General features: G+C 51.0%; 1 protein-coding gene across 2 annotated transcripts in view; it reads left to right on the top strand.

The window, feature by feature from the left end:
* The window catches only part of esr2a (estrogen receptor 2a), a 159,178-nt gene that overhangs the window by 123,560 nt on the left and 12,390 nt on the right, over positions 1-23,228 (top strand). For both annotated transcript variants that reach the window (XM_059648914.1, XM_059648915.1), the window contains exon 7: positions 7,388-7,521. In XM_059648914.1, coding sequence (XP_059504897.1) covers positions 7,388-7,521 — 134 coding nt within the window. The remainder of the gene's footprint in view (positions 1-7,387; positions 7,522-23,228) is intronic.

Below are 23,228 nucleotides of genomic sequence, written 5' to 3'. Positions count from 1 at the left end.
TTGCAGACGACACTAAGGTCGGTGGAGTTGTGGATAGTGACGAAGGATGCTGTAGGTTGCAGAGAGACATAGATAAGCTGCAGAGCTGGGCTGAGAGGTGGCAAATGGAGTTTAATGCAGACAAGTGTGAGGTGATGCACTTTGGTAGGAGTAACCGGAAGGCAAAGTACTGGGCTAATGGTAAGATTCTTAGTAGTGTAGATGAGCAGAGAGATCTAGGTGTCCATGCACACAGATCCTTGAAAGTTGCCACCCAGGTTGACAGGGCTGTTAAGAAGGCATACAGTATTTTAGCTTTTATTAATAGAGGGATCGAGTTCCGGAACCAAGAGGTTATGGTGAAGCTGTACAAAACTCTGGTGCGGCCGCACTTGGAGTATTGTGTACAGTTCTGGTCACCGCATTATAAGAAGGATGTGTAAGCTTTGGAAAGGATGCAGAGGAGATTTACTAGGATGTTGCCTGGTATGGAGGGAAGGTCTTACGAGGAAAGGCTGAGGGATTTGAGGCTGTTTTCATTAAAGAGAAGAAGGTTGAGAGGTGACTTAGTTGAAACATATAAAATAATCAGAGGGTTAGAAAGGGTGGATAGGGAGAGCCTTTTTCCTAGGATGGTGACGGCGAGCACAAGGGGGCATAGCTTTAAATTGAGGGGTGAAAGATATAGGACAGATGTCGGAGGTAGATTCTTTACTCAGAGAGTAGTAAGGGAATGGAACGCTTTGCCTGCAACGGTAGTAGATTCGCCAACTTTAGGTACATTTAAGTCGTCATTGGACAAGCATATGGACGTACATGGAATAGTGTAGGTTAGATGGGCTTGAGATTGGTATGACAGGTCGGCACAACATCGAGGGCCGAAGGGCCTGTACTGTGATGTAATGTTCTATGTTCTATGATCTCCAGACCTTTTGGTATTTTTTTCTCCAGCCATTGCTCAGCAGAGATTAATGTTCTTTTGCATCAACCTGTGTACGTCCCCAGGAGGCCGCTCAAAGGCCATTTCAATTGTGATGAGTTTCCCACCTGTTTCCCTCTCGTACATGAGGCCCGGCCCATTGTGCAGGTTGTATGATAGGCATATTGCCTTTCTCCAATCCTGGGGACAGGGTCCCAGGCTGGGTCAGTGCCTTGAGAGGGTGCAATGAGGAGACCTGAGAGAAGCAAGGATCAAAACAACCATAGATCAGAGATAATGGGAACTGCCGATGCTGGAGAATCCGAGATAACAAAGTGTGAAGCTGGATGAACACAGCAGGCCAAGCAGCATCTCAGGAGCACAAAAGCTGACGTTTCGAGCCTAGACCCTTTTCTGATGAAGGATCTAGGCCCGAAATGTCAGCTTTCTTCCTCCTAAGATGCTGCTTGGCCTGCTGTGTTCATCCAGCTCCACACTTTGTTATCTTAGCCATTGTTCTGGATAGGCCTGAGATACCAAGGGAGGGAGAGGGAGAGAGACAGAGCATGAAACACTGAGGGAGAGAGAGAGAGACTGAGACGGGGGAGAGGGAGAGTGAGACAGGCAGGGAGGGGCAGAGAGACAGAGGAGAGAGAGGGACAGAGAGATGGGGTTGGTGGGGGAGAGAGGGACAGAGAGAGAAGGAGGGGGAGAGAGAGAGAGAGAGAGAGAGAGAGAGAGAGAGAGAGACAGACAGAGCCAGAGAGGTGGAGGGAGAGAGAAGGAGAGACAAAGAGAACATGAAAGAGACTGAGAGAGCAGGCATATGCAGGAAGAAAAAGGCTCATCAAAGGAGAACAAAACAACATCTAACATCATAATTTAAAAATAAATGGATAAGCTTAAACTGCTTGCTTCAGAGCCCTCAAATGGTTTTATTTATCGTTTACAGGCCAGTTGGCCAAAGTAACTGGCAGCTAGGAAAGGCACCATCTGAGATTAATAAAATCCTTTTAATGTGAAGAGTTTCAAACTCTCGTCAGTTTGGGATGGTGTAATCTATCAGTCTCGTGACTGCTTCTAGAATGGCCCGTCCTCACCACTCACTGCAATGCAAACAAATCCTCATTGTAAAATCTCCCGAGTGAGGTTTTCAGCCTTGCTTTATCCTCTCCCTCCCTGTCGTTGCCCTGGCAGGAGTCAATCCCCATTCCAATGGCAGCCATTAACCTTGAGGAGTCCCTCCCCTAAAGCTCTCTGCCCCTTACATTCTTGCTGAGGTGGTGCAAGATGCTGGTGGTTTGCATTATCAATGTCCTGAGCTCATGTCTGTGCCCGTTAAGTGACCCATCTCTGTGCTTCACCAACAACTCCCTTATTGGCTGGTACCAGAGTGTTTCAGCGGGATTCCATGAACTCCGGCCTCAATATCTCAGGCGTCACTATTGACTGATGGTGCCCCCCCCACCAAGCGTGGGCAGGAAGAGAGAAGACATAATTGTACTTCCACTTCCTCCACCCACCCCCCCTCCTCAATCCTCTCCCTCAGACAGCCCTCTTCTCCTACCCTCAAACCTCCACTCCTCAAAATCCTTACCCTACCCTACACACCAGCTCAACGCAGCATAACCCATTGGCCAATATCTCAATGTAATCCCTCCCTCATCCTTCTCGCCGCCAATACCCATCACCTCCATCTTCCAATTCCATTCCCCTCATTCGCCTGTGGGACATGGGTGTCCCTGGCTATGAAAGTCATGCCTCAGCTGTATGAACCCCCTTACCCTGGTTAGACTAACCCCAGATTCACTGCCAGCAGCTCAGAGGGGCCAGCTTCTTGGAGGAGGGTTTGGTCCAGGTGGATGCAGTATAGATTCACCAGCTGTATGATTTTTATTCTGTATTTCAGTTGCAGATTGAGATGGGAAAAGGATCAGAGTCTGTCAGAAGGATTGTTATACTGTTTAAAACAAGTTACCTGACCCTCATTGTGAGTACTGTTGACACAGCTGCTTGTTCAAGCTGTAGAGAAGGTGACTGCAGGCGGGCTGGAGCGAGGGGGCTGTGTATGAAGGAGATTTGGCTTGCAACAAGTAGGCTTAAGAAGGCCTACTCCTGCTGCTCTTTCTCATGTTCTTATGTAGGTCGATGGAACCTGTCTCTCTCCCCCTCTCTCTGTAATAAAGAAAACCACTAACAGCAACTCATATTCCGCTTGGGAACCCTGCAGCCCAATGGTATCAATGTGGACTTCGCCAGATTCAAAATCTCCCCTTCCCCCACCGCATCCCAAAACCAGCCCAGTTCGTCCCCTCCCCCCACTGCACCACACAACCAGCCCAGCTCTTCCCCTCCACCCAGTACATCCCAAAACCAGTCCAACCTGTCTCTGCCTCCCTAACCTGTTCTTCCTCTCACCCATCCCTTCCTCCCACCCCAAGCCGCACCTCCATCTCCTACCTACTAACCTCATCCCACCCCCTTGACCTGTCCGTCTTCCCTGGACTGACCTATCCCCTCCCTACCTCCCCACCTATACTCTCCTCTCCACCTATCTTCTTTTCTCTCCATCTTCGGTCCGCCTCCCCCTCTCTCCCTATTTATTGCAGAACCCTCACCCCATCCCCCTCTCTGATGAAGGGTCTAGGCCCGAAACGTCAGCTTTTGTGCTCCTGGGATGCTGCTTGGCCTGCTGTGTTCATCCAGCCTCACATTTTATTATCTTGGATTCTCCAGCATCTGCAGTTCCCATTATCACTATTTTCTCTGACTAGCTGCTATAAGCTGCAGCTTTTAACCAGCAGTTAAGAGACTTTGCAGGCTGTGAGGCAGTTGCTCAGTGCCTCCTTCAGGAAAGTGAAAAGAACTTGGAGAAGTGAGATTGAAAAGCAGTAACTTGTACGACCAGTCAGGAGCGAAATTAGGGAACATTTTGACACAGGAAGTTGCCAAGAGAAGGGAGATCAATTGGGGATTTCAGTTCTGGCATTGACAGGTTTTTGTCATCAAATCTTATTGAGACACTCAAGGCCAAGGCTGGTCAGAAAGCAGGATTCCATTAGTGAGTTGGATGATCAGCCGTGATTATGATGAATGGCGAAGCCGAATGGCCTCCTCCTCCTCCTATCAGTGAGGTTTAGGGTCAGTGTTAGGCATGATACGCAAACATTTTATGACCCAGAAGTAATGGGTTCGAGTCTCACCTCCACTGAATGTGTGACAGGACATGGCTAAACAGGTTAATTTGACAAAGAAAGAACAAAAGCAGGGAAGTTATTCCATAAAACAAATTGGATCAAATTGTATCAGCTGGACCTGTTAGCCACAACCCAAACATTTATGCATTGGAGTTCCCCGGGGATTAGTAGTCCAACCTTTGATTGTCCGAACAGGTATGCATTTTTCCACAATTCATTCTCAGGGTGAGGGCGTCGCTGGCCAGGCAGCATTTATTGCCCATCCCTAATTGCCCAGAGGGCAGTTCAGAGTCAATCCTGTTGTTTTGGGGCTGGAGTCACGTGTAGGCCAGACCAGGTAAGGATGGCAGTTTCCTTCCCTAAAGGACATGAGTGAACCAGGTGGGTTTTTCCCAACAATTGACAATGGATTTATGGTCATCATTAGATTCTTAATTCCAGATATTTATTGAATTCAAATTCTACCATCTGCCCTGGTGGGATTCAAACATGGGTGCCTGGAACATCACATCTCTGCACTAACAGGCCAGTGATGATACAATGATTTGGATCATGGTGCGCAGGGGATAATTTCCAGGTTTGCAGCTGACATTAAACTTGGTAACATTGTAAGTTGTGGGGAGGACAGTGTGGGACTCCGAAAGAACATTGACAAGTTGGTAGAGTGGGTGGATAGGGGGCAGATGAGGGCCAATGCAGAGAGGTGTGAGATCAGAAAAACTTTGAAAGACCATGTAAAAACAAAGGGTACAATTCTAAAGGGGGTGCAGGAGCAGGGGGACCTAGGTGTGTACGTGTACAGATCATTGAAGGTGCAAGACAGGAAGAGAGTAGTGAAAAAAGCAGACAGTGCTCTCAGTTTTATGAATAGGGGTGTGGAAAAACAGAGCAAGGAAGTGATGGTAAACTTATACAAGACATTTGTTAGACCCCAGCTGGAGTATTGCGTGCAGTTGTAGGTGCCACGATTTAGGAAAGACCTGAATGCATTGGAGAGAGTGGAGAATGATTTACAAGAGTGGTTCCAGCACTGAGAAACCTCAGTCGTGAGGGTCGATGGAAGATGTTGGGACTGTTTCCCTGGGAGAGAAGGCAGCTGAGAGGAGATCTGAGAGAGTGTTCCAAAATCTTCAGAGAGCTAGACTGAGTAGGGAGGGAGAAGATGTTCCTGTTTGAAAAAGGAGCATAAACAAGAGGGCTGAGATTACAGGGTATAGAGCTGAATGAACACAGCAGGCCAAGCAGCATCATGGGAGCAGGAGAGCTGACGTTTCGGGCCTAGACCCTCTGAAGAAGAAGGGTCTAGGCCCGAAACGCCAGCCTTCCTGCTCCTCTGATGCTGCTTGGCCTGCTGTGTTCATCCAGCTCCACACCTTGTTATCTCAGATTCTCCAGCATCTGCAGCTCCTACTATCTCTGAAACAAGAGGGCGTTGGCTTAAAGTGATGTACAAACGTTGTAAAGGTAACAGACTTTTCCACCCAGTGAGCAGTTAGTTTGTAATGTAGTGGAGCCATTAAGATGGGTGTTGGATGGCGATATGGACAGAAATGGTGTGTAGGGAATGGGGTCAAAGCGGGAGGTTGGCACTAGGGGGTAGAACTGGTCCAGTCCTGTCTGGGAGTACCAGTGAGCCAAATGAACCCTTTCTGTGCTGTAACAATTCTGTTTATCATTCAATGATAGAGCAGGTTGAAGGGGCTGAATGTCCTCACCCTTTTCTGATGACAGAATGGGCCAGAGAGAAAGGAATGAGATTGTTTGGATGGAGGATGAGGTGGATGAAAATGAAGGAACTGAGGAAGCCTCTAGAGGTGGACTGCAACAGGGACTGGTTCTGACAGACTGGAGGAAAGGAGTAGTCAGAAATAGCCTGGAGAGAGGACAGAATGAGAATGTTCTTATCTTTAAAATTCAAACTTTAGTGACTCTTATGAGGTGAGAATTAGGCTACACAGACTGAAAATGAAAATTGCTCAAAGTGCTTTAAAATTGCACCAAATTGTGGATCACTGTGGCAGAGAGTGGAGAGAGTCTATTTTCACCAGGAATAGATGGGAGAATGATTACAGAGTTCAGGCTTCGGCGTGTGGAGGGCAGAATGCGGGTTGGGTGGGGTGGGGGTGGCTGCAAGTAAAAATCCATTTGACCAAAACCCACAGTCCACCAGACTTGAGAAATTGTGTGTGTGTGTGTGTGTGTGTGTGTGTGTGTGTGTGTGTGTGTGTGTGTGTGTGTGTGTTTGCTGCACTGTCAGAGGGTCAGTGCTGAGGGAGCGCTGCATTGTCGGAGGGTCAGTGCTGAGGGAGTGCCACACTGTCGGAGGGTCAGTGCTGAGGGAGCACCGCACTGCCAGAGGGCCAGTGCTGAGGGAGCGCCGCACTGTCGGGGGGTCAGTGCTGAGGGAGCGCCGCACTGTCGGGGGGTCAGTGCTGAGGGAGCGCCGCACTGTCGGAGGGTCAGTGCTGAGGGAGCGCCGCACTGTCGGGAGGTCAATGCTGAGGGAGCGCCGCACTGTCGGGGGGTCAGTGCTGAGGGAGCGCTGCATTGTCGGAGGGTCAGTGCTGAGGGAGCGCCACACTGTCGGAGGGTCAGTGCTGAGGGAGCGCCACACTGTCGGAGGGTCAGTGCTGAGGGAGCACCGCACTGTCGGAGGGTCAGTGCTGAGGGAGCGCCGCACTGTCGGAGGGTCAGTGCTGAGGGAGCGCCGCACTGTCGGAGGGTCAGTGCTGAGGGAGCGCCGCACTGTCGGAGGGTCAGTGCTGAGGGAGCGCCGCACTGTCGGAGGGTCAGTGCTGAGGGAGCGCCGCACTGTCGGAGGGTCAGTGCTGAGGGTGCGCCGCACTGTCGTAGGGTCAGTACTGAGGGAGTGGGCACTGTCGGAGGGTCAGTGCTGAGGGAGCGCCGCACTGTCGGAGGGTCAGTGCTGAGGGAGTGGTCACTGTCGTAGGGTCAGTGCTGAGGGAACACTTTCTGAATCACAGCAGTTCACTACATTAAACATTTCTTGCCTCTGATCCTGAAAAACAAAATGTTGGAAATGCTGGCCAGGTTTGGCAAGCTCTCTGTTTCCTTCATTAATCTCCTTTTGTTCTGATGGTGGGGCCTGCTGCCCAGTGGAAACAGTTTAATTTCCCCCTGCGACTGGAACCTGCTCTGGGGTACGCGGCCCTCACTGAAATGCTACACATAAGGTCCGTCTCTCCCGTTTCTCGAATCTCTGCCTGGAACTGAATTCCTTCCGTTGCTCCTTCTCAGTTACCACTAATAGTTTTCTCTCTGGCCTCTGTAGGGATGAGGGACAGTGTGTCGAAGGCATTCTGGAAATCTTTGACATGTTACTGGCGGCAACCTCCAGGTTCCGCGAGTTGAAACTGCAACATGAGGAATATCTCTGTCTGAAAGCCATGGTCCTCCTCAACTCCAGTGAGTAAAAGAAAACGGCTTATTTTTCTTTGAAAGGAAACCCTCTCTCACTTGGTCATTGCAAATAAAACGGCACAACTAATAGGAAGGAAGGTGAGATTCTGTACCTTGCTCACATCTTTTCAACCTGTTGTTTTTTGACGAAGATTCTTGGCTTGTGATCACTTTGGGACTGGGGATGTTGTGATGTGTTCTCATTTGTAACTGCACAAATTCTTTGGCAAATCTTCAGGGACAGACGTCAGCTCCACACGGAGAGAATTCCATTAACCCTTCATGCTCTCAATGCATGCTTCTGACTACACTGTACTTCATTCTGTTGTGTACTGTCACACATAGACAGGGGAGTGAAAAAGGCATTTGGAATGCTTGCCTTTATTGGTCAGTGCATTGAGTAGAGAAGTCGGGAGGGTCATGTTGAGGCTGTACAGGACATTGGTTAGGGCCACTTCTGAAATAGTGTTCAATTCTGGTCTCCCTGCTATAGGAAAGATGTTATTGAACTGGAATGTATTCAGAAAAGATTTACCAGGATATTGCTGAGACTGGAGGGTGAGTTATAAAGAGATGCGGGATGGGCATAATTTCTTGATCTGGCAAGGAATTAAGGGCTATGGGGAGAGTGCGGGTAAGTGGAGTTGAAATGCCCAACAGCCATGATTAAATGGCGGAGTGGACTCGATGGGCCGAATGGCCTTACTTCCACTCCTATGTCTTATGGTCTAGGCAGGGACATTTTCCCCTGGAGCATCAGAGTCTGAGGGGTGATCTTATAGAGGTTTATAAAAGCATGAGGGGCATGGATAGGGTGAATAGTCAAGGTCTATTCCCCAGGGTGGGGGGAGCCCAAAACTAGAGGGGCATAGGTTTAAGGTGAGAGGGGAAAGATTGAAAAGGGACCTAAGGGATAACTTTTTCACACAGAGGGTGGTGCGTGTATGGAATGAGCTTCCAGAGGAAGTCGTGGAGGCTGGTACAGTTACAGCATTTAAAAGGCGCCTGGATGGGTACATGGATAGGAAGGGTTTACAGGGATATGGGCCAAATGCTGGCAAATGGGGCTAGATTAGTTGAGGATATTTGGTCGGCATGGACGAGTTGGGCTGAAGGGCATGTTTGTGTGCTGATTGACTTTAAGACCTACTTCCCCATGCTGGCTGCCCCCAGTTGTCTCCGACTATCCCCCCACCACCTCCATCCCCCACCCCCGAGCTACACTGCACTTCACACCTTTGTCCCTGAGAGAGTCACCACCCTGTGTATCGTGCCCAGTGCCCCCAGTCACTTCAGCTAACCTCTGTCCCACCGTCCCAGATACCTCCTCCCCCCACCCCACCTGCCACAAGGGCAAAGCTATGTGGCCTGAGGGAGGAGCTGCAATGCCCTGCAGGTGCCCTGCCCGAGTTGGACAGTGGAGATCCAGAGAGTGAGAAGTGTGCGCCCTGGGGTTTTGTGCTGCTCCTCTGAATGCTCAGAGAACGTTCCCCCGTCAAAAACATTCCACAACACCTCACCATATCACAGGGATCGGGAAACTGCGCTGAGATACAAACTGTCTTTTCCGCCCTGGGGCATGGGCAGAGAGTGCTAGCCCGAGCCAGATTTCGGGGAGAGAAAGGAAGGGTGGGAGGGAGACGGAGTAGAACAGCAGAGGAAGGGGGAGTAAGAGAAGCGAAGACTGACAATACCCCCCCACCCCACATCCCCGTGTACACTGCAATACCCCCCCCACCCCACATCCCCGTGTACACTCCAATATCCCCCCACCCCACATCCCCGTGTACACTGCAATACCCCCCCACCCCACGTCCCCGTGTACACTGCAATAACCCCCCACCCCACATCCCCGTGTACACTGCAATACCCCCCCCACCCCACATCCCCGTGTACACTGCAATACCCCCCCACCCCACGTCCCCGTGTACACTGCAATACCCCCCCACCCCACGTCCCTGTGTACACTGCAATACCCCCCCCCCACCCCACATCCCCGTGTACACTGCAATACCCCCCCCACCCCACGTCCCCGTGTACACTGCAATACCCCCCCACCCCACGTCCCCGTGTACACTGCAATACGCCCCCACCCCACATCCCCGTGTACACTGCAATACCCCCCCCACCCCACATCCCTGTGTACACTGCAATACCCCCCCACCCCACATCCCCGTGTACACTCTAATACCCCCCCACCCCACATCCCCGTGTACACTCCAATAGCCCCCACCCCACATCCCCGTGGACACTCCAATAGCCCCCCACCCCACATCCCCGTGTACACTCCAATACCCCCACCCCACATCCCCGTGTACACTCCAATATACCCCCCCACCCCACATCCCCGTGTACACGCCAATACCCACCCACCCCACATCCCCGTGTACACTCCAATACCCCCACCCCACATCCCCATGTACACTCCAATACCCACCCACCCCACATCCCCGTGTACACTCGAATACCCCCACCCCACATCCCCGTGTACACTCCAATACCCCACCACCACACATCCCCATGTACACTCCAATACCCCCCCACCCCACATCCCCGTGTACACTCCAATGCCCACCCCCACCCCACATCCCCGTGTACACTCCAATACCCCCCCACCCCACATCCCCGTGTACTCTCCAATACCCCCCACCCCACATCCCCGTGTACAATCCAATACCCCCCCCCACCCCACATCCCCGTGTACACTCCAATACCCCCCCACCCCACATCCCCGTGTACACTCCAATACTCCCCCACCATCCAACCCCATGTACACTCCAATACTCCCCCACCCCACATCCCCATGTACACTCCAATACCCCCCACCCCACAACCCCGTGTACACTCCAATACCCCCCCACCCCACATCCCCGTGTGCACTCCAATACTCCCCCACCACCCAACCTCATGTACACTCCAATACTCCCCCACCCCACATCCCCCTGTACTCTCCAATACCCACCCACCCCACATCCCCGTGTACACTCCAATATCCACCCACTCCACATCCCCGTGTACACTCCAATACCCCCCCAATTCACATCCCCGTGTACACTCCAATATCCCCCCCAACCCCACACTTTTGTCTCCCTCACTGACTGTTCCCACCCATTTGTCTGCAATTGTAGACGGTGCTGGTGAGACCACCTCTGGAGAATTGCATACACTTTTGGTCTCCTTATGCAGGGATGTTCTGGTGATGGTGGGAGTGCGATAAAGATTTACCACACTGATCCCTGGGACGGCAGCACTAACTTACAAAGGGCGACTGAGTTAGTTAGGACTGTATTCACTGGGTTTCAGAAGAATGAGGGAGATCTCATAAAAACCTAGAAAATTTTAACAGGACTAGACAGGAAGGATGATCCCCATGACCAGGGTCACACTCTAAGGAGATGATGGGAACTGCAGATGCTGGAGAATCCGAGATAACAAAGTGTGGAGCTGGATGAACACAGCAGGCCAAGCAGCATCTTAGGGGCACAAAAGCTGATGTTTCGGGCCTAGACCCTTCGTCAGAGAGGGGGATGGAGAGAGGATTCTGAAATAAATAGGGAGAGAGGGGGCGACGGATCAAAGATGGATTGAGAAGAAGATAGGTGGAGAGGAGAGTATAGGTGGGGAGGTAGGGAGGGGATAGGTCAGTCCGGGGAAGATGGACAGGTCAAGGAAGCAGGATTAGTTTAGTAGGTAGGAAATGGAGGTGCGGCTTGAGGTGGTAGAGGCAGATAAGTAAGAGGAGGAACAGGTTTGGGAGGCGGGGACGAGCTGGGCTGGTTGTGTGGTGCAGTGGGGGGGAGGGGACGAGCTGGGCTAGTTTTGGGATGCGGTGGGGGAAGGGGAGATTTTGAAGCTTGTGAAGTCCACATTGATACCATTGGGCTGCAGGGTTCCCAAGCGGAATATGAGATGCTGTTCCTGCAACCTTCGGGTGGCGTCATTGTGGCACTGCAGGAGGCCCAGGATGGACATGTCGTCTAAGGAATGGGAGGGAGAGTTAAAATGGTTCATGACTGGGAGGTGCAGTTGTTTATTGCGAACCGAGCGGAGGTGTTCTGCAAAGCGGTCCCCAAGCCTCCGCTTGGTTTCCCCAATGTAGAGGAAGCCACACCGTGTACAGAGGATGCAGTATACCACATTGGCAGATGTGCAGGTGAACATCTGCTTGATGTGGAAAGTCTGCTTTGGGCCTGGGATAGGGGTGAGACAGGAGGTGTGGGGGCATCTGTAGCACTTCCTGCGGTTGCAGGGGAAGGTGCCGGGTGTGGTGGGGTTGGAGGGCAGTGTGGAGCAGACAAGGGTGTCCCGGACAGAGAGGTCCCTCCGGAAGGCAGACAAGGGTGGGGATGGAAAAATGGCTTGGGTGGTGGGGTCGGATTGTAGATGGTGGAAGTGTTGGAGGATGACGTATTGTATCCGGAGGTTGTTGGGGTGGTGTGTGAGAACGAGGGGGATCCTCTTTGGGCTGTTATTGCGGGGGCGGGGTGTGAAACGTCGGCTTTTGTGCTCCTGAGGTGCTGCTTGGCCTGCTGTGTTCATCCAGCTTCACACTTTATTATCTCACACTATAAGGATATGGGATAAGCCATTTGATGATGAGGAATGTTTTCCCCCGTGGAGTGGGGAGTCTGTGGAATTCCCTGCCACAAAAATCAGTGGACGTCAAAACATTGAATGTTTTAATAAAGAGTTAGAGTTTTCAGGGAAAATGGGATTCAAGGAGAAAGCAGGGACAGAATGATCTGTATGATGAGCAATGGTCACATTGGTGGAGCAGATTCGATGGGCTGAAATGAACCTCCGACAGTTGCAGCACTCCGTCAGCACTGACCCTCCGACAGTGCGGTACTCCCTCAGTACTGACCCTCCGACAGTGCGGTACTCCCTCAGCACTGACCCTCCGACAGTGCGGTACTCCCTCAGCACTGACCCTCCGACAGTGCGGTACTCCCTCAGCACTGACCCTCCGACAGTGCGGCGCTCCCTCAGTACTGACCCTCCGACAGTGCCCCCTCCCTCAGCACTGACCCCCCGATAGTGCCCCCTCCCTCAGCACTGACCCTCCGACAGTGCCCACTCCCTCAGCGCTGACCCTCCAACAGTGCGGCGCTCCCTCAGCACTGACCCTCCGACAGTGTGGCGCACCCTCAGCACTGACCCCCACACAGTGTCCCCTCCCTCAGCACTGACCCTCTGACAGCGCCCACTCCCTCAGCACTGACTCTCCGACAGTGTGGCGCTCCCTCAGCACTGACCCTCCGACAGTGCCCACTCCCTCAGCACTTGCCCTCCGACAGTGCCCAATCCCTCAGCGCTGACCCTCCGACAGTGCGGCATTCCCTCAGCACTGACCCTCTGACAGTGCAGGGATCCATCAGCACTGACCCACCGACAGTGCCCCCTCCCTCAGCACTGACCCTCCGACAGTGCCCACTCCCTCAGCGCTGACCCTCCGACAGTGCAGCGCTCCCTCAGCAGTGACCCTCCAACAGTGCGGCGCTCCCTCAGTACTGACCCTCCGACAGTGCGGCGCTCCCTCAGCACTGACCCTCCGACAGTGCGGCGCACCCTCAGCACTGACCCTCCGACAGTGCCCACTCCCTCAGCACTGACCCTCCGACAGTGCGGTGCTCCCTTAACACTGACCCTCCGACAGTGCGGCCCTCCCTCAGCTCTGACCCTCCGACAGTGCCCCCTCCCTCAGCACTGACCCCCCGACAGTGCCCCCTCCCTCAGCACTGACCCTCTGACAGTGCCCACCCCCTCAGCACTGACCCTCCGACAGTGCGGTGCTCCCTTAACACTGACCCTCCGACAGTGCCCGCTCCCTCAGCACTGACCCTCCGACAGTGCCCACTCCCTCAGCACTGACCCTCCGACAGTGCGGTGCTCCCTTAACACTGACCCTCCGACAGTGCCCGCTCCCTCAGCACTGACCCTCCGACAGTGCGGCCCTCCCTCAGCACTGACCCTCCGACAGTGCGGCGCTCCCTCAGCTCTGACCCTCCGACAGTGCCCCCTCCCTCAGCACTGACTCCCCGACAGTGCCCACTCCCTCAGCACTGACTCTCCGACAGTGTGGCGCTCCCTCAGCACTGACCCTCCGACAGTGCCCCCTCCCTCAGCACTGACCCCCCGACAGTGCCCCCTCCCTCAGCACTGACTCTCCGACAGTGTGGCACTCCCTCAGCGCTGACCCTCCGACAGTGCGGCGCTCTCTCAGCGCTGACCCTCCGACAGTGCGGCATTCCCTCAGCTCTGCCCCACCAACAGTGCAGCGCTCCCTCAGCACTGACCCTCCGACAGTGCCCAATCCCTCAGCACTGACTCTCCGACAGTGTGGCGCTCCCACAGCACTGACCCTCCGACAGTGCCCACTCCCTCAGCGCTGACCCTCAGACAGTGCGGCGCTCCCTCAGCGCTGACCCTCCGACAGTGTGGCGCTCCCTCAGCACTGACCCTCTGACAGTGCAGCACTCCCTCAGCGCTGAACCTCCGACAGTGCGGTACTCCCTCAGCGCTGACCCTCCGACAGCACAGCGCTCCCTCAGCACTGACCCTCCGACAGTGTGGCGCTCCCTCAGCACTGACCCCCCGACAGTGCCCCCTCCCTCAGCACTGACCCTCCGACAGTGCCCACTCCCTCAGCGCTGACCCTCCGACAGTGCAGCGCTCCCTCAGCACTGACCCTCCGACAGTGTGGCGCTCCCTCACCACTGACCCTTCAACAGTGCCCACTCCCTCAGCACTGACCCTCCGACAGTGCGGTGCTCCCTCACCACTGACCCTCCGACAGTGCGGTGCTCCCTCAGCACTGACCCTCCAACAGTGCGGTGCTCCCTCAGCACTGACCCTCCGACAGTGCGGCATTCCCTCAGCGCTGACCCTCCGACAGTGCGGCGCTCCCTCAGTGCTGACCCTCTGACAGTGCGGCATTCCCTCAGCACTGACCCTCCAAGAGTGCGGCGCTCCCTCAGCTCTGCCCCACCGACAGTGCAGCGCTCCCTCAGTACTGCCCCTCCGACAGTGCATTACTCCCTCAGCGCTGACCCTCCGACAGTGCCCACTCCCTCAGCACTGACCCTACAACAGTGCGGCGCTCCCTCAGCGCTGACCCTCCGACAGTGCAGCACTCCCTCAGCGCTGACCCTCCGACAGTGCAGCACTCCCTCAGCGCTGACCCTCTGACAGTGCAGTACTCCCTCAGCGCTGACCCTCCGACAGCACAGCGCTCTCTCAGCACTGACCGTGCGACAGTGTGGCGCTCCCTCAGCACTGACTCTCCGACAGTGTGGCGCTCCCTCAGCACTGACCCTCCGACAGTGCAGCACTCCCTCAGCACTGACCCTCCGACAGTGCGGTGCTCCCTCAGCACTGACCCTCCGACAGTGTGGCGCTCCCTCAGCACTGACCCTCCGACAGTGCCCACTCCCTTGTTCCTGCTTTTGGTGTGTCAGGCTGGAGTATGGGCTTGGGTCTGGGAAACGTTTATACGACTTGTATCAGTTTGAAAGTGCAAATGCGAGTTTCTCAAAATGGTATCTGTGACAGAGATGGAGGGAGTGAGAGTAGGATTGCGGATAAAGGAATGAGAGTGTACCATGTGTGACTGTGCAGGGGACAGACGAAGGGTCCAATTGTCTGTCTCTGTATTCTGCTGTGCAGTCAGGTGTGTGGTCTGTGAAGGGAGGCAGGCAGAAAGGGAATGCTGTCCAGCTCAGGGCTTTTTTCACTGGTCTGTACCAAAGGCACTTTGGATGGTTTTCATTAGATTCCTTGGCCTTGCTTGAACCATATACCATAAATTCAGATTGTTTTCCAAAGATCCCATTAAAGAATTGTCTGAACATCTGCAGAGACATTGTCAGCTGTGCTATTTTAATGGGTTTACAATACAGAGGGAAAGAGCTTTGGAGAAAATGGGACATTTAAGACAATTGATTATTTTTGAGTGTGCTTGTGGTTTAATTTGGCCAAGGCATGAGACAGAATGAATAGGAGAACTAAGTGCTTTCTAGAAATACACATTTAAACGACCATAAATTTCACATTTTTCAATAAGATTATTTATTGTTGCACGATGTGGCTGAGCGTAGTATTTGCTGAGCGAAATTACACCGAAGCAAAACAAAGAATCAATGTTGATGTCCCACCCTGAGGATATGGAAAGTCATCTCAAAATTTCCAGATGACCCTGAGCTCAGCTGTGCTGTGAATAATGAGGAGGATGGCCATGGTCTGCCAGAGGACATGGACAGGGCTTCTGAAGTAGTAACACAATTAGAATCGCAGAAACTAGAAGCAGGAGTGGGCCATTCAGTCCTTTGAGTCTGCTACACCATTCAATTCCGTCCAACTCAGTCCCCCGTTCCAGCTTTCTCAGCCTAACCTTTGACCCCTTTAGCTTTAAGAACTGTATCTACCTTCCTATGTTTTGGAGATGGGATGAGGGACACCCACATGGATAAGGAAAACCACCACTTCGATTGGGACAACACCAGAATCCTTGCACAGGCCCAACTGAGACAGGCACGGGAATTCCTAGAGGCCTGGTTGTCCATGAAGAAACCCATCAACAAGCACATAGAGCTAGACCCCATATTCACTCCATTGCGAGTGAAAACCCGAAGTGAGGCAATCCAGCACATCAAACCCCAGAGTTTAAATAACAGGCGCGAAAACACAACGGCGCTTCATCAGAGGCTGTGCCGAGGGTGTTACCCAGCAGGGTCATGGAACGTCTGCGGAACAGCAACGAACCAGCTCGGGGAGATAACCAAACTCAACCCGAGCTACAGATCTACTCAAGCGTCGGTTATTCTATGTATACACGCCCGATCAGTCCGTGGCTACTCTCCTGATAGTGTCTGTTTTGGCCCCTTTGGTGAAGAATCAAAAGCTGGATCACATTTAATCAAACTGGATCTGTTTGCAGTGCAAAGATTTAGGCTGTAGTTCTGTATTGTTTGAAATACCAACGAAGTTGAACAGGATTTGAACTCTCCTACCCTCTGTCCCTCAGTAATATCACTGAGAGTCATACAGCCACAAAACACACCCTTCAGTCCAATCGTCAATTCTGACTGTAATCCCAAATTAAACGCCTCCTACCAGCCTGTGATCGGTCCATATCCCTCCAAACCTTTCTTATTCACTGAGATTCCAATCCATTTCTTCAGTTTCCCTTGTGGGACACGGCTGGACCAGCATTTATTGCCCAACCCTAGTTGCCCCTTGAGTAGGTTCTGGTGAGCTGCCTTGTGGAACCGATGCAGCCTGTGTGATTTGCAGTTGTAATGATTTTGGTTGTATTTCCTGGCCAACACCCGGGCACCCTCTTTATCCTTGAGAGATAATGGGAACTGCAGATGCTGGAGATTCCAAGATAATAAAATGTGAGGCTGGATGAACACAGCAGGCCAAGCAGCATCTCAGGAGCACAAAAGCTGACGTTTCGGGCCTGGACCCTTCATCAGAGAGCCTCTGATGAAGGGTCCAGGCCCGAAACGTCAGCTTTTGTGCTCCTGAGATGCTGCTTGGCCTGCTGTGTTCATCCAGCCTCACATTTTATTACCCTCTTTATCCTTTTCTAGTTTCCTGCTCGTTGCTAACCTGCTGGGACTGTGGGAGGGTGGGGGCCCTGTTTACATCCCTGAGTCAGTGCAGATCCACAGATCAGCTGCATGTCTAACTGGCTCATTCCTGCAGAAAGGAATTGACTCTGAAATGATGCTACTCAGCAAAGCAAGCCTCAGACTGCAATTTGTTAAAAAGGTGATAACCAACTATTCTCATCAAACACGAATGCCAACCAACCTACCAACTGTCACAACACTACTTTGTCCTGCTGGTTTCCATAATCTTCCTACAGTCTGCCCTGGTCTACCCCTTTGACACCTGGGCCCTCCACAATCCCCTCCTCAGTTGTGATGTGCAAGCCGGCTTCTCCCAGAATCCCCCTCAGTCACATGGCTTTCATTGGCAGGGGAATTGAGTTTAAGAGCCGCGAGGTTACGCTGCAGCTCCATAAAGCCCTGGTTAGGCCACACTTGGAATATTGTGTTCAGTTCTGGTCACCTCATTACAGGAAAGATGTGGAAGCTTTGGAGAGGGTGCAGAGGAGATTTACCAGGATGCTGCCTGGACTGGAGGGCAGGTCTCATGAGGAAAGGTTGAAGGAGCGAAGAAAGATGAGAGGTGACTTGATAGAGGTTTGCAAAATGATGAGAGGCATAGATAAAATGGACAGTCAGAGACTTTTTCCCAGAGTAGAAATATTTATTATGAGGGGGCATAATTTTAAGGTGATTGGAGGAAGGTATAGGGGAGACGTCAGACATAGGTTCTTCACACAGAGTTGTGGGCATGTTGAATAGAACATAGGACAAACAACTTAACAGTACAGTACAGGCCCTTCGACCCTCGATGTTATGCCGACCTGTGAAGCCAAACTGAAGCCCATCTAACCTACACTATTCCATTATTATCCATATGTTTATCCAATGACCATTTAAATGCCCTTAAACTTGGTGAGTCTACTACTGTTGCAGGCAGGGCATTCCACGCCCTTAATACTCTCTGAGTAAAGAACCCTACCTCTGACATCTGTCCTATATCTATCACCCCTCAGTTTAAAGCTATGTCCCCTCATGCTCGCCGTCGCCATCCTAGGAAAAAGGCTCTCCCTATCCACCCTATCTAACCCTCTGATTATTTTATATGTTTCAATTAAGTCACCACTCAACCTTCTTCTCTCTAACGAAAACAGCCTCAAGTCCCTCAGCCTTTCCTCATAAGACCTTCCCTCCATACCAAGCAACATCCTAGTAAATCTCCTCTGCACCCTTTCCAAAGCTTCCACATCCTTCTTATAATGCGGTGACCAGAACTGTATACAATACTCCAAGTGCGGCCGCACCAGAGTTTTATACAACTTCACCATAACCTCTTGGTTCCGGAACTCGATCCCTCTATTAATAAAAGCTAAAACACTGTATGCCTTCTTAACAGCCTTGTCAACCTGGGTGGCAACTTTCAGGGATCTATGCACATGGACACCATGTGCTGCCGGCAGTGGTAGTGGAGTCAGATATTTTTAAGACTTTTAAGTGACTCTTGGATAGGCATATGGAGGATAGTAAAATGTAGGGTATGCGGGGTAGATTGACCTTAGTAGGATAATAGATAGTCACAACATTGTGGGCCGAGTGGCCTGTACTACTGTGCTGTACTGTTCTAAGTTCTATGTTGTATGTTACTGTCACCTCGAAATTATAAATATTCATAGCCCCAGGTATGGCACTGATCCCTGTGGCAATCCACTAGTTGCAGGGTGCCACCCCAAACATGCCCCTTTACTGTGATCGCAGATACATTGGTTCTGCTTTTCTAAAATTCTGTGGATTTTTGGAAAAACACTCTGGATCAGAACATAGAGAACATGATTCTGTGATGCGGGACATGCAGAAGGCACAATGCAGCAGTTTAGAGGCTATGTGGCTTATCATCTGGGAAGATGCCAGAATTGTTTATGAAGGATGTTATAGAATTTAGAAAATCCCAGTACAACCAGGCAGAGTCAACATGATTTTGGTGAAAGGGAAATAATGTTTGACAACATTCTTTGAGTTTCTTGAGGAAGTACTTAGTTTTCCAGAAGGTGCCACATCAAAGTTTATTACATGTAGGAAGAGCTTGTGGTTTTGAAGTAGCATATCAGTATGGATGGAAGATTCGTTGGCTGACAGAAAACAGAGAGTAGGCATCTTCAGGTTGGCAGGCTGCAAGTGGTGCCCCCACTGAAATTGGTGACAGGGCATCAACTGTTTACAACTTTCAGCAAAGATTTAGGAAAAGGTGAAATAACTCCTCCGAGACTGGGTTACTGTCACCAAGTCACCTCTTATTTACACATGGAGAGTTCTTGACACTGATCCAGATCCCTCAGAGCCAGCTCTGAGTAAACAGAACCTCTGACACTCCTATGTATATCTGACAGCCAGGGCTCCCTGATTGGACCAGGTTAACAGCCCCAATCAGGGATCTCATATTCTATGAGGTCCACTTGGCTGACCTCGTTACAGACACTACAAAAAGGAATTGAGCTAAATTTGCTTGTGACACAACATTAACTGGGAAAATACGTTGTAAAAGAGGGGAATACAGATAGGTTAAGTGTGTGAGCAAAAATTTACAGGTGTATAATGTGAGAAAATGTGAGCTCTAACTACTTTGGCAGGAAGAATTGAAAAGTAGCAAATTATTTAAATGGATAGAGAGATTGCAAGACCCTGTGGTCCAGAAGGTGTCCTGGTTCATGAATCATGACAAGTCAGTCTACAGGTACAGCAGGTGATAAGGAAGGCAGTGCTTGAGGCAAGGGGGAATGAAGATTTTGCTGCAGCTGAACCGAATGGTGAGACCACATCTGGAGTCCTGTGAACAATTTTTGTCCCCCTTTGAACACAAACATATTCACACGAGACACAGTTCAGGGAAGGTTCACTTGACTGAAATGGAGAGGACTGAGCGTGTATCCATTGGAGTTTAGGCAAATGAAAGGTGAACTTATTGAAATATAGAAAATACCAAGAAGGATTTTTTTAATTCACAGAGGGACATGGGGGTCGCTGGCTGGGCCAACTTTATTGCCCATTCCTAGTTACCCCTGAGAAGGTGATGGTGAGCTGCCTTCTTGACAGTGCGGGATTCAGTGACAGCAACACTGTTGAATGTCAAGGGAAGAAGTTATATTCTTTCCACTTGGGTATCATCATTGCCTGGCATTTGTGTGGTTCAAATGTGACTTTTGATCGTGTTATTGGACACGGAAGAATACAGAAAGATGACACGGTCTGAAGCTGGATGAACACAGCAGACCAAGCAGCATCAGAGGAGCAGGAAAGCTTGATGTTTCGGGCCAGGACCCTTCTACAGAAATTGGGGGAGGGGGAAGGGGATTCTGAAATAAATAAGGAGAGAGGGGGAGGCAGATCGGAGATGGATGAAGGAGAAGATAGGTGGAGAGGATACAGACAGGTCAAGGAGGCGGAGTTAAAGCCAGTGAAGGTGAATGTAGGTGGGGAGCTAGGGAGGGGAGAGGTCAGACCAGGGAGGACAGATAGGTCAGAGCGTGGGATGAGGTTAGTGGGTAGGGGATGGGGCTGGGGCTTGAGGTGGGAGGAAGGACAGGTTAGGAAGGCAGGGACGAGCTGGGCTGGTTTTGGCATGTGGTCGGGGAAGGGGAGATTTTGAAGCTGGTGAAGTCCACATTGATACCATTGGGGTACAGGGTTCCCAAGCGGAATATGAGTTGCTGTTCCTGCAACCTTCAGGTGGCATCATTGTGGCACTGCAGGAGGCCCATGATGGACATGTCATCTGAGGAATGGGAGGGGGAGTGGAAATGGTTCGCAACTGGGAGGTGCAGTTGTTTATTGTGAACCGAGCGGAGGTGTTCTGCAAAGTGGTCCCCAAGCCTCCGCTTGGTTTCCCCAATGTAGAGGGAGCCACAACGGGTACAGTGGATGCAGTATACCACATTGGCAGATATTTCATTTTGTGCCGTAGCCCAGAACCAGGGGACACTGGTTTAAAATTAGAGGACGCCCTTTTAGAAACATAGGAAACAGGAGCAGGAGTAGGCCATTCAGCCCTTCAAGCCTGCTGTGCCACTATATTGGGCCATGGTTGGTAATCCCTGGTCTCACCCTGAAACCTTCAATCCCTTTAGCCCTACGAGCTATGTCCAACTCCTTCTTGAAAACATTAAATATTTTGTCCTCAACCACTTTCTGTGACAGAATTCCACAGGCTTCCCACTCTGTGGGTGAAGAGACATCGCCTCATCTCAGTCCTAAATTCTAACCCCCCAACCCCGAATCCATAGACTGTGAGCCCTGGTACTGGACTCTCCCCTAGTCATTGGAAACGCCTTTCCTGCGTTTACGCTGTCTCGGCGTGTTGGAATTTTAAAGGTTTCTATGAGAAACCCCTCCCTCCTCATTCTTCTAAGCTCCAGGTAGTACAGGCCAAGCTGATCAAGTCTCTCTTCATACGTCAGTCCTGTGCTCCCAGGGATCAGGCTGGTGAACTTTGCTGCACTCCCTCCATCAGCAGAACATCCTTTCTCCGACAAGGAGACCAAAACTGCGCATAATACTCCAACATTGGGAATATTTTGAATTCACGTTGGGAGTTTGCAAAGGGATGCAGAAAGGCAGTTGGAAAAAATTTGGCAGATGGAGTGTAATATGAGAAAGTGTGAGCTCTGTCGACTTTGGCAGGGAGAACTGAAAATGATTTAAATGGTAGGAGAGATTGCAGGTTACTGAGGACACGCTGAGGCCCTGGACAGTTGTAGCAAGACATTCCTGCTCCTCTACATGAACCCTCTCACTATGTATGTCAATGTACCATTTGCTGAGGAAGGGTCACTCGCCCCGAAACATTAACTCTGATTTCTCTCCACAGATGCTGCCAGACATGCTGAGCTTTTACAGCAACTTCTGTTTTAGTTTCTGACAGTAACATCCACAGTTCTTTGGTTTTTATATATCATTTGTCTTGACCGTCTGCAGCCCCTGCAATGTTTACTCTCAGCGACCGGTGTACTGTTGCATCTCCTCCTTCCCCAAGTCTATCACTTTTCAAATAATAACCTGTTTTTGCTCGCAGAATAAATAACCTCACATTCACCCACGTTATACTGTATCTGCTGTGCATTTTCGCACTCACTCAGCCTGTCCAAATCACACTGCAACATCTCCATATCCTCTTCACAGCTCACCCACCCCACCCAGCTTTTTTGTTGATTGCAAATTTGGAGATGTTACATTGACTTCCCTCAAGTAAATCATTAGTATATATCATGAATAGCTGGGGTCTGACCACTGACACCCTGCGGTACCCCCATGGTCACTGCTGCTACTTGGAGGAAAGCCCCATCTATTCCTACACTTTGTTTCCTCTCTGCCAACTAGTTTTCAGTCTACTTCAATACACTACCCCCAGCTTCATGTACTTCAATCTCACATGTTAACCCTCCAGCTTCATGTACTTTAATCTTGCACATTAACCCCCCAGCTTCATGTACTTCAATCTTGCACATTAATCCTCCAGCTTCATGTACTTCAATCTTGCACATTAACCCTCCAGCTTCATGTACTTCAATCTCGCAGATTAACCCTCCAGCTTCATGTACTTTAATCTTGCACATTAACCCTCCGGCTTCATGTACTTCAATCTTGCACATTAACCCTCCGGCTTCATGTACTACAATCTTGCACATTAACCCTCCAACTTCATGTACTTCAATCTTGCACATTAACCCTCCGGCTTCATGTACTACAATCTTGCACATTAACCCTCCAGCTTCATGTACTTCAATCTTGCACATTAACCCTCCGGCTTCATGTACTTCAATCTTGCACATTAACCCTCCGGCTTCATGTACTTCAATCTTGCACATTAACCCTCCAGCTTCATGTATTTTAATCTTGCACATTAATCCCCCAACTTCATTAATCTCTAATGTGATATTTTGTCAAAAGCCTTCTGAAAGCCCAAATAAACCATATCCACTGTTACCCCTGATTTGGTCAAGTGTATCCCAGGACATAGTGGGGTGTTAGGGAGGAAATTGTGGTGCCCCTGACAGAAATATTTGTTTTGTTATAACCATGGGTGGACGATTGTTGGATGACTAATGTTGT

The sequence above is a fragment of the Stegostoma tigrinum genome, chromosome 10 (assembly GCF_030684315.1).
Source record: "Stegostoma tigrinum isolate sSteTig4 chromosome 10, sSteTig4.hap1, whole genome shotgun sequence".
Lineage (NCBI taxonomy): Eukaryota > Metazoa > Chordata > Chondrichthyes > Orectolobiformes > Stegostomatidae > Stegostoma > Stegostoma tigrinum.
The sequence above is the reverse complement of the archived record's forward strand: the minus strand, read 5'-3'. Positions and strand labels throughout refer to the sequence as shown.